Genomic DNA, 10,038 nt, shown 5'->3' with positions numbered 1-10,038 from the left:
CTTATACCAAATTTATAATCTAACATATGTTCACATTTCAGTTCATTTGGCGTCCATACCTAAATTTGGATCATGACCATGAAATCAACGAAGAAGACGCAACCGTTTGGACTGCATGCACACCGATCATACGATTCACCGCTGTGAAGATGCACAACAGTGATCGTGTTAAATTGCAGTTCGATATGCTTTAACACATCCCAGACCCCCCCCCCCCCCCCCAACAAACCTAGGAGAATGGCATCTACGCAAAGTTAACGACCAATGGAACTTTAACCCATGACAAAGCTTCGCTAGATCTGAGTGTCGCAAATGGAAGCACCGCCATGATCATGTTGTAACTGACGTTGTGATGCCAACTGAAGAAAAACCAAGTCGTAATTATATGGTTTGTCACAGATCGGTTGGTTTTGAGTTTATCGTCGAGGATATGTACCTATACGACCCACGCCAGGCAACTTACACACCAGAGGCCTCAACATCTAACCCCTAACAACATTGTCAGACCAACTACTCACAACCCCATATCCGTCAAACTTTCCGTTCCACAAACACACAAACATACAACCCTAACATGCCATACACCTAACCACAATACCAAGAGCAGACCCCGTACCACCACCAACAACTATATCATCAACCAGAGACCCAACATCGCTTCACATCCAACATATCACCCTACCAAAGCCGTCTTATCCAAAACACTCAACGATCATTTAACACCAATCGTCCCTCCTCTTACCATAGCCAAGAAGCCTAGACATCTCAAAACCGAAACCTTCAATAACCATATGTCTACCATACACCACAACAATCTTTCCAACCTTTCCTCGACGTATCATTCACACCAATGTCTCCCTTCAACCGTCTCAGTCGCCCTCCAACAACTCAAACACAACCCAACTACTCTGGCATGGGTCATGAACTCAGCTATGGCGGTACACCTTCGATGCATACACAAGACTACGATGATTTGTCTGACTATCTCAACATGCAATCTCCTGCAGTTGGTAGTGATGTTCCTGGGTCCTCAGATACTCAAACACTTGGGATGAATCATCAACATGGGTTAGGGCCAAGGGTTCGGGTAGCTAGGGGATATGGGACCGAAGATCAGTTAGGTGATCCCGATCATCAACATTAGTCTTTTTTGTGTAAATGAGAATTAATATTAATATGAATTGGTTCGATTTCGATTTTATCTATCACGTAAACTTTTTTTCAAAAAAATCACAAAACACACATAGGTGTCAATTGACGTTTCCCTTTAAGCTTTGCACATGAGCGCAAATTGGATTGACAACACCAAAAGCCCTAGTCAATCCAATTGACGTCTCCTCTCTAAATTTAAAAGAATTAAAAATGAAGGAGATTGAGAATTTTTTTGAAATCAAAATTATTTTAAGATTTTTTTTAAAAAATGGAATATTTTGGTAAAAAAAATCGAATAGTCCTGGTACATCTACGGTCGATTAGGAGTGACAACTTTTGAGCTTCTCAACCATATGTGTTGACTCTTGTATCCCCTTTCTAGAAGAAAATTTCTTATAAATTGGTGTAACAGAATTAGGGTATGTTGCATCATTGGGTTTGCGTTGAATGAACAACAGAAACTATCACTCCAGTTTCAGTATCGCCATATTCACGCCAGAATTCCCTTATCGCCATTGAAATTGAATCAAAAGCTTTAAGTTTTTCCCCAATTCCATGTCTACCTCTCGTCTCTGCACCAACTGCAGCAGCACCTCTCTTTTCCGCGACGATGACACTGGGGGATTGTTCTGTTCCTCCTGCGGCGCCGTTCAACCCTTCGATCAATACGAATCCTTCACCGGCGGCATCAACGGTCCACAAGGCACCTTCGTCCACATCGGAACCTCAGGTTCAGGTAACTTTTACTCCTACAAAGACAGAAAATTATTATCCGCGCGTAATTCCATTGAAGAATTCACTAATAGGTTAGGGTTATGTTCCAAAACTATTGAAATTAAATCCATGATTTCTGATATCACCGACGGTGAATTCGGTCAAGGGAACTGGTTTCAAGTTTTGATAGGCGCGTGCTGTTATGTCGTTATGCGAAAGGGTGATCGTCCTTTACCTATGGCGGAAATCGCTAATGCTCTTGCTTGTGATGTTTATGAGCTTGGGAAAATGATTCTTAGGGTTATGGATTTTTTGGATTTGAGAGGAAATGATTTTCCTGAGTTTGATATTGTGTATTCGTTGGAAAGGACTATTAATAGCTCTTGTTGTTTTGATGATGTTGATAGGAGTTTGATTGATAAAATGAAGAAACAGGGGGTGTTTTTGTTGCAGTGTGCTGTGAAGTTGTTTTTGAGTACCGGCCGTAGGCCGCTTCCTTTGGTAGTTGCTATTTTGGTTTTGGTTGCTGAGATTAACCAGGTTGAAATTCGAATGGAGGATTTGGCGAAGGAGGTTCATGTCGTTGTTTCCACTTGTAGAACTAGATATAAAGAGCTTCTTGAGACGCTTGTAAAAATTGCACAAGTGTTGCCTTGGGGAAAAGATATAACTAAGAAAAATATTGTTAAGAATGCTCCTTTTGTGATTCAGTATATGGAGAAGAAGTCTATGTCAAAGCCTGTTGAGAAGAGGAAGAATCTTGATCAGACTAGGTTTGATTTGGAAGACGCGGTTGCCGAGTGCTTAACACAAGAGAATGGATATGAGTATGGGGTTGATGGATTAGTTTCCCGTAAAGATTCTCAGTATCTTTTATTGCAAAGTAATGCGGATAGAGAAGGCATCAGGAATGTTGATACGTTGCAGATTTCACCTGAATGTTTATCACTGATGTATGAGAAGTTTTTAAACGAGAATCGTAGTGCTATGTCTTCGAGGAGTGCAAATGTTCAGAAACGGAGAAGGGTGGAATTTGATTTTCATGAGTGTAGGGAGTGGTGGGATGGAGAATCAGAACTGAGCAGAAAGCTTATACTGAGAAAGTTACTAGAGAAGGATATTGGTGCGGAAACCATGCCACCGTCATTTGTTAATGGTCAATTGAAATGTAAAATAAGGCGAGAGAGGATCGACGCTGCAAGGAAGCGGATAAAAAGAATAACTCATCCATTACATGCTGATCTCGATGATACTGTACCTCTTGGCATTTTAGATAGCACTTGCACTGAGAGAAGGAAGAAGAGAAGAGGAGTGGTAGTTGATGGTATTGATTGGGAAGACTTGATTATTGAGACACTTATTCTTCATCAAGTAAAGGAAGAAGAAATTGAGAAGGGGCATTACAATACTTTACTAGGCCTACACGTGTTTAACTCCGGTGTTGTATAAGAGAGGTTTAAGGTGTAAAGACATTACATTAGAGGTTTCAGATTTACTGGCATTTTAATGATCTATTGGATAGTGATATTTTCTGATTTACCACAATCTTATGATAGAGCAGATATTTTTATGCTGCAAATTTTGTACTCAAACTTTTTATTTTATTCATTTGTAATGCAAGTTACTAACAGTTCATTTTCCTTTTCCTCCTCTTTGTCATATCTATGCATTTCTATTGTAACTTAACTCTGTAAGATGTTTCTAGAGTTTGATAAACTAAATCTACAAGTATTATTCCATTAAATTAAGAGTGCAGACCAGATTTGACATAACCAAAAAGAGGTATGATTCTTGAATTTTATGCTGAGTGAATTTTGTTCTAGATTTTGTATTTTCCTTCTTCTAGTTTTTCTTATACTTTGTTTCAGTTATGTTTTAGAACTTATGTTTTGGGCTATATAACTGACGAGGTCTAGAAGTAACTCTGACATCCTCTTTTGAACACAAAATCAAAATTTATCCTCTTTAAAAATGAAAATGAAGCTCTAATTGGTTTAAGAACAGGTATCAGTAGGAAAGTTGTTATGGTCTCCACACCTCTTTTTTTGTTGATCCGTAGGTAGGGAATACACCTCTTAAATTCAGATTCTCCAGAATTTTTCGTATCTCAGCAAAAATATTGTTTAGTCTGTGAGATTGGTTGAGATTTTGAGAAGGAGAAGATCGTTCTTTGTCCATGAGTAGCATGGCATATTAACCATTCAATATTTTGAATCGTGTTTCCTTCGTAGAGAAATGGACTGTCACGCGGTACGACCATAAAACTTGAAAATGATATTTTGTTCCAAGGCTTGAAGTGAAAATAATATTTTGTTCCAAGAAGTTTAGAGATTTAAATTTCACCTCGTATAGTTCTTCTAACCATACGCCCTTTGTTTTTTTTAGTTTTTTTCTTAATGTTATAAAGGACTTTTTTTTTAGTTTTTTCTTAATGTTATAGAGGACGATTTTGTTGGAAGATTCGACTTGAATATTAACCCTATATATGGAATGGAGGATTCAAAAAAGGTATGACATGAATATGCAAATTATTAAGCTTATCACATTTTTTAACAATGTTTGAGTTGCGACTTAACAAGGTCTAATTTAGAGATTTGGCCGCTTAAGTATGAAGAACACATAGACCTTAATGAAGGAGTCGCACACTAAATCCAGTCACAACACCCATCTCACATGTTGGAATCAATCCAATAATCTTTCGTATTTTAAGCCATATAGCCCTATTTATTAGAAGTGGTTCTTACCGTCGTCCATATACTTTGGTGGGGTTTTACGCTACACCAAACAACGATTAATTATAGGGTTAAATACACTTTACCCCCCTGTAATGTTAGCGAGTTTAGGGTTACCCCCTGGTAAAGTTATTTTTTCAATACCCCCTTATGTTATGTAGATTCCTTCATAGAACCCCCCAATATCCAGGTGGCATGGAATCTTGGTTTTTTATTTCAGACGTGGCTTTTTAATTTTTTTATTTTCACATGTGAATCTTCATTAGGTCTCCAGCATGGCATAAACTAGAAATTAGGGTTCCAAATCCATCCCTCTCTCTTCGGGAAATCCATCCCTATCCCAAATCCATCCCTCTCTCTTCGTGAAATCCATCCCTACCCCAAATCCATCCCTCTCTTCATCTTCGTCCGTGTCCCCTTCATCTTCGTCCATGTTAAACTAGGTTTTTTATGATTGCAGCGTGCGAATAAGCAATGAACTAGGAGCAGCTCATCCGAGAGTAGCAAAATTTTCTGTCTATGTAGTGAATGGAAATAGCGTCCTCATTAGCATAGCTCTTTCCGCGATTATTTTGATATTCCGGGTTGTTTTGAGCAAGCTTTTCACTTCTGATGCTGAAGTCATTGATGAAGTATCTGCCTTGACTCCATTGCTTTGCATTTCTGTCCTACTAAATGGCATTCAACCTATACTGTCAGGTAATAAAGTTATAAGCACAAGCACATGCACCGGTTTCGGTTTTTCCTAGTTCTGAATCTGATTTCTCCTTTTGTTTGCTGTTGGAAATTTTCAGGGGTTGCAATTGGAAGTGGATGGCAAGCTTTAGTGGCTTATGTAAACTTGGCATGTTACTATGTTATTGGTCTTACTGTTGGATGTGTTCTTGGTTTTAAAACTTCTTTAGGAGTAGCTGTAAGTTTAAAACTGTTCTCTATTGATTATATAGTTCTGTAATTTGTACAAAGTTATGGAGTTAATGCAATCTTGGATTCTGTAGGGCATCTGGTGGGGAATGATCCTTGGAGTTTTTATACAGACTGTTACACTGATCATTCTGACTGCAAGAACAGATTGGACTGCAGAGGTAATCAAGACTTAAGATTTTTCTATTTCATGTTCTGAATTAATGTTTGTTGCGTGGGAAGGTGTGAATGGATCTATGATGTTGTTTGTAGGTTGAAAAGGCTGTTGTTCGTGTCAAGAGGTCTGCTGAAGATACCTTGGATCAACTGGTTGCCAACATATAGAGGCATTTCTCTTACTGTATAACTTTTCTGTGCCAGGCATGGAAGAAGACTTTAGCAGCAGATTAGTCTTGGTTTTGTAGCACAAAAGGATAGGTTTGGTTTGTTCTATGTATAGGACTCAACTAAGCTGGATATGGCATGGTAGGTTGTTAGAATTTGGGAGCATTAGCTCTGGGATTACAGGGATCTTCTTCTGTAATAGTATCACCTTCAATCAATAATACTATTTTTTCTTTTCTCTTACTTTGGATTCCTATCAATATCAGTTTATTTAGTTCACTGGAAATTTAAATGTTTTTCTAAGAATTCTTAGAGTGCCCTAACCATATTGCAAGCAAGATCCTATAAAAATTTGCATTAAAAAGAGTACAATACACAGTCTCCATAAAAACAAAATTTCAAGTTCGGCGGCTAAAAACCGATTGAGATTAAACAGAGAAAACACCAAAGTTACAAAATGTGACAGACTAGCCATTGTGTTTTATAGACAATACACACCAATAATGTTAAACTGATACATTAGAATTGATCATCACAGTAAGTGCATATGTTTGTTACAAAAGGATTACAAAATACATGTCTTCAAAGATCAGTTGGCATTACAAAAGAGTTTTCCAAAAGGATTACAAAATACATAGCAGAAACATAATAATCAGTCCCTCATTTTGAAGTGGGTATGTCTTCATTTTCTGGTAGGGTAATTGGTTTGTCACTAGATATTCCTTCACCTGTTATGGGTCTTTTAAACCAACTCAACTTGATCCTCTCACTTTGCATTGGGATCCTGAGTGGTAGCCTTTCCAATTCTTTAGTAGCAAGAGGTCTAGTAAGTTCGTGTTTTTTCAGTGTCTCCTGGACAGTAGCTTGGACCTAAATGACAAAACATAATTCAACATTCAATAAGGAGCTAACAAAACTATTAGTGTACTATTAAAGAAAAAAGCTATTCAAGATCCAGAATTAACAAGAATTTCAGAGAATAAGAGTGAGGGAAACAGAAATATATCAATAGCATAAAAACAAAGCCTGAAACCTGGCTATGATATGCAGTGGCTGATTCTAAGAAATTCCCATAAGCATGAACAACCTTCTTTGTGTAGGGCTTCAGAACTACTTGTACTTTCTCGACGTGAGGCTTAGCTGCAGTAGCGACCTGATCAAGGTATGGCTTGCTAAACTTTCGAACTTCCTGCCAACCAGTTGAGAAGACCTCAAGAAAAACATAAACAAACAAACCATACAGTTCAATGAAGAAACTCATACCTGATAATAAGGGTCTACGCATTCTAATCCTTTGCTTAAGTGGGGAGTAAGTGCATCCTTTGAGGACTTGTAAACTTCAACAGTCTTTGTAGTCAGTAGTTGAACATGAGGTTCAACCTTTGTTTTCACCACAGACCAATGTTCATTCACAACTGGGATCCATTTCTTCAATCAAAAACAAGAAAGAGTGAGAAATAACATAATCCAATTTGCCTAAGTATTTAACAAACCAGAAGCATCTCACAGATGTTGAAATTCCTAAATGGTTAATAAATTATGAGGACTAGGGGCAAAACGAACAAATTGTGGTTGAAGCATAGGGCAGAGTCATTGCAGTATTCCACAGATCAAAAGTATGAAAGATATAAATGAAGGGCTTACAGTTTTAACTGTTTCCAAATGAGGTTCAGCCCACTTTCCAGCTTGTGCCTTTTTCTCTAGAGCCTAGAATACATAGCCAAAGCATTAAGATACAAAATCAATAGGAATTGCTTGTAGTGATAAAGAATAATTAAACCTCAATCTGTAATTTACTAAAGTGGTTGAAGGAATAACCCAAAGAAAAGACTGACAGACAAAAACAATACTAAATAGTACCTTTTGCGTTATCACTTCCAATAGAGGCTTCCCATGTTCATTCCAATGAGTCTCAACCACGGACTAACAAAAAATTGAAATTCTCAGAACTTGTGAAGAAGGCTGTTCTAACAAATGTCACATGTTATACAAACATAAACTCACCTTACTACGGAGATAGTGTACAGCAAGCCAAGGCGGAAGCCAAGCACCATGAGTCTGATCATTAAAACGAGTAAGCACCAATTAATAAAAGTTGAAAATCACAATATACCTTGCCTCATACTGTAGCTTATTTTTATTGTAAAATTTGAAATCATGAATAAAACCAATGAGATTTAATGTAAGGAAAAAATTTACTAGGTGAACTATTATTTAGATTTGAGCAAGGCTTACATTCATCTATATACCAAAAAAAAATTACATGAATTAAAACAATTCTTCAGTTTCAGATTGAAGCCACCCTATAGCTGATTACCCTAGATTACTTTGAAGGTTTTCTCATGGCTAACAACATTTTAAGCACGTGTACTAAGGATAACATGGTTTCGGGGATCAACTAAATCATTACCTCACTCAGCTCTTTTGCTCTGAAAGTTGCCTCTAGCTTTGCCTTCAACATTTCTTCCTAAACAAGAATATCAGTTGAAAAACAATAAACTTGCATCAAAATCATCACCAAGAATTTTGCAGAACATTAACAAGAAAATTTATGTAGGCAGTCTCACATACCTCGGCAACTTTAAGAGCGCGTTCAGTTTTGCGGATTTGTTTCTTCTGTTCCTCGTTTATCTTTTGAATCTGTGGAGAATACAGTACTAAGTTACATTTCTTCGTATTCGCTGAGGTTGTCTTCATCTTCGTCTTCACTGCGGTCGTCTTTCTCGTTTGCTTCGTTCCCTGCATTCTTCTTCTTCGTCTTCGTCTTCCCCTGGAAATTTCGTCTTCGTCTTCCCTGCTATGTTCAGAACCCTAATTTTCTAAGGGGGTATTTGAAATTAAAAAGTGTAAAATGACACATAATCACTTTAACAAAATTAAAAATATGCCAGGTGTAGGACCTCTTATTAGATTCCATGCCACCTGGATATTAGGGGGTTCTATGAAGGAATCTACATAACATAAGGGGGGTTTACAAAAAATATTTTTACAGGGGTAATCCTAAACTCGCTAACATTACAGGGGGAAAAGTGTATTTAACCCTTAATTATATAACTGTAAATTACATCTCTCTAATCTCACTGACTTGGACGTTAGAATGTTAGAGCGTTAACTTTGCAGATAGATTCCACTTCATATGTCAAAGACTCTCATCATCGTCTCAAAGAGAATCTATGATGAATTTCATCGGCGCATCACCAATTTCCTATTTAAGATTGGAATATATCATGAATACGATGGATACACACGATGTAGAATGAAAGTTGTTTGTATTTTCAAACATTCTTGATTTTTTTTATTACAAGAAAGAAAGGCAAAAGAGAAATTAGTGAGGATGTAACCTCAAGACTCTCATTACACCCGCAAATAGCACATGCACTATTTGAGTATGAGGAGTCTCCCACAACTTAAGATTAATATCAATATGAGTTTCATATTGCGCCAACCAATCAGCACAATTTCAAGTCAAATACCAACTTCAAGTCTTGGAATCTTGAATTTGAACCAGCACAGCTGGATAAGGATGATAATTGATGACCCATTCATGAATAAGATCAATAGCGAATTTGGAATTTGATTCCAAAATAATAATGCAATGGCCTTGATCCAAGCCAATTAAAGTCCGTTAAGGATAACATAAAGCTCTGCCATAAGATTAGAGGCACGACCACACAATCCAGATAAGTCATAAATCCAACCATCAACAGTATTATGAATGGGTCCGCCAAAACTAGCACGACCCGGATTCCCAAAAGAGTTACCATCGACGTTTAACTTCAGACTATGATTAATGACAATCTTCAAAACATGCGAGATAACATTATGAGAGTTAGAAAAACAATTACTAACCAACCAAGTAGGCTTTCTATTGGATTAAAATATTTACTCATTCTTAGCTTTCCAAATTCCTAACAAGTGATGACAAAAAGGGACCAAGTAGGACCACTAGCATGATGACGAAACCAGACAGAGAGAGATGTAAAAAGAAAGTCTGCCGAGTTTGGAAAAAGATTAGTCATCCAAAGAGTTCTTAAAATTGCACAATCTTTGAGAGTATGAAAAACAGTTTCATGTAAATGGTTGCATCTACTACAAGAAGCAATTATGGAGAGATGGCGTAACATTCTAAAGGAGTTAGTGGAAAGAGAGTTGCGGGTGATGAACCACACAAAGAGACACATGTTCTTGGGCA

The 10,038-nt window shown here is 37.4% G+C and overlaps 3 protein-coding genes across 3 annotated transcripts; 2 read left to right on the top strand and 1 right to left on the bottom strand.

Annotated features, from left to right (window-relative positions):
- Positions 1-1,494: 1,494 nt before the first annotated feature.
- Positions 1,495-3,512, top strand: LOC127075002 (plant-specific TFIIB-related protein PTF2). The gene has a single exon (XM_051016441.1). It carries the CDS (start codon positions 1,708-1,710, stop codon positions 3,313-3,315), a length of 1,608 nt encoding a protein of 535 aa, XP_050872398.1. The 5' UTR covers positions 1,495-1,707; the 3' UTR covers positions 3,316-3,512.
- Positions 3,513-3,613: 101 nt separating this feature from the next.
- LOC127075022 (protein DETOXIFICATION 41) lies at positions 3,614-6,089 on the top strand. The gene is made up of 5 exons (XM_051016463.1): positions 3,614-4,374; positions 5,059-5,297; positions 5,393-5,511; positions 5,597-5,683; positions 5,775-6,089. The coding sequence occupies exons 1-5, from the start codon at positions 4,352-4,354 to the stop codon at positions 5,844-5,846; spliced, it is 540 nt and encodes a 179-aa protein (XP_050872420.1). The 5' UTR covers positions 3,614-4,351; the 3' UTR covers positions 5,847-6,089.
- A 258-nt stretch (positions 6,090-6,347) lies between these two features.
- On the bottom strand, positions 6,348-8,713 carry LOC127075013 (uncharacterized). The gene is made up of 8 exons (XM_051016451.1): positions 8,418-8,713; positions 8,257-8,313; positions 7,851-7,904; positions 7,707-7,769; positions 7,491-7,553; positions 7,110-7,274; positions 6,880-7,035; positions 6,348-6,716 (listed from the first exon to the last, which is right to left on the bottom strand). Exons 1-8 carry the CDS (start codon positions 8,589-8,591, stop codon positions 6,507-6,509), a joined length of 942 nt encoding a protein of 313 aa, XP_050872408.1. The 5' UTR covers positions 8,592-8,713; the 3' UTR covers positions 6,348-6,506.
- Between the last annotated feature and the right edge of the window lie 1,325 nt (positions 8,714-10,038).

The sequence above is a fragment of the Lathyrus oleraceus genome, chromosome 1 (genome assembly GCF_024323335.1).
Source record: "Lathyrus oleraceus cultivar Zhongwan6 chromosome 1, CAAS_Psat_ZW6_1.0, whole genome shotgun sequence".
Lineage (NCBI taxonomy): Eukaryota > Viridiplantae > Streptophyta > Magnoliopsida > Fabales > Fabaceae > Lathyrus > Lathyrus oleraceus.
The sequence above is the reverse complement of the archived record's forward strand: the minus strand, read 5'-3'. Positions and strand labels throughout refer to the sequence as shown.

Bases quoted from the DNA above. Each gene is read 5' to 3' on its own strand.
- LOC127075002 (XM_051016441.1), top strand. From the start codon at position 1,708: ATGTCTACCTCTCGTCTCTGCACCAACTGCAGCAGCACCTCTCTTTTC.
- LOC127075022 (XM_051016463.1), top strand. From the start codon at position 4,352: ATGGAATGGAGGATTCAAAAAAG. The intron at 5,512-5,596 runs GTAAGTTTAAAA...TGGATTCTGTAG, and splicing joins AAACTTCTTTAGGAGTAGCT to GGCATCTGGTGGGGAATGAT. The intron at 5,684-5,774 runs GTAATCAAGACT...TGTTGTTTGTAG, and splicing joins GAACAGATTGGACTGCAGAG to GTTGAAAAGGCTGTTGTTCG.
- LOC127075013 (XM_051016451.1), bottom strand. From the start codon at position 8,591: ATGCAGGGAACGAAGCAAACGAGAAAGACGACCGCAGTGAAGACGAAG. The intron at 7,770-7,850 runs GTGAGTTTATGT...ATTTTTTGTTAG, and splicing joins TACACTATCTCCGTAGTAAG to TCCGTGGTTGAGACTCATTG. The intron at 7,275-7,490 runs GTAAGCCCTTCA...TTTTGATTGAAG, and splicing joins ATTTGGAAACAGTTAAAACT to AAATGGATCCCAGTTGTGAA.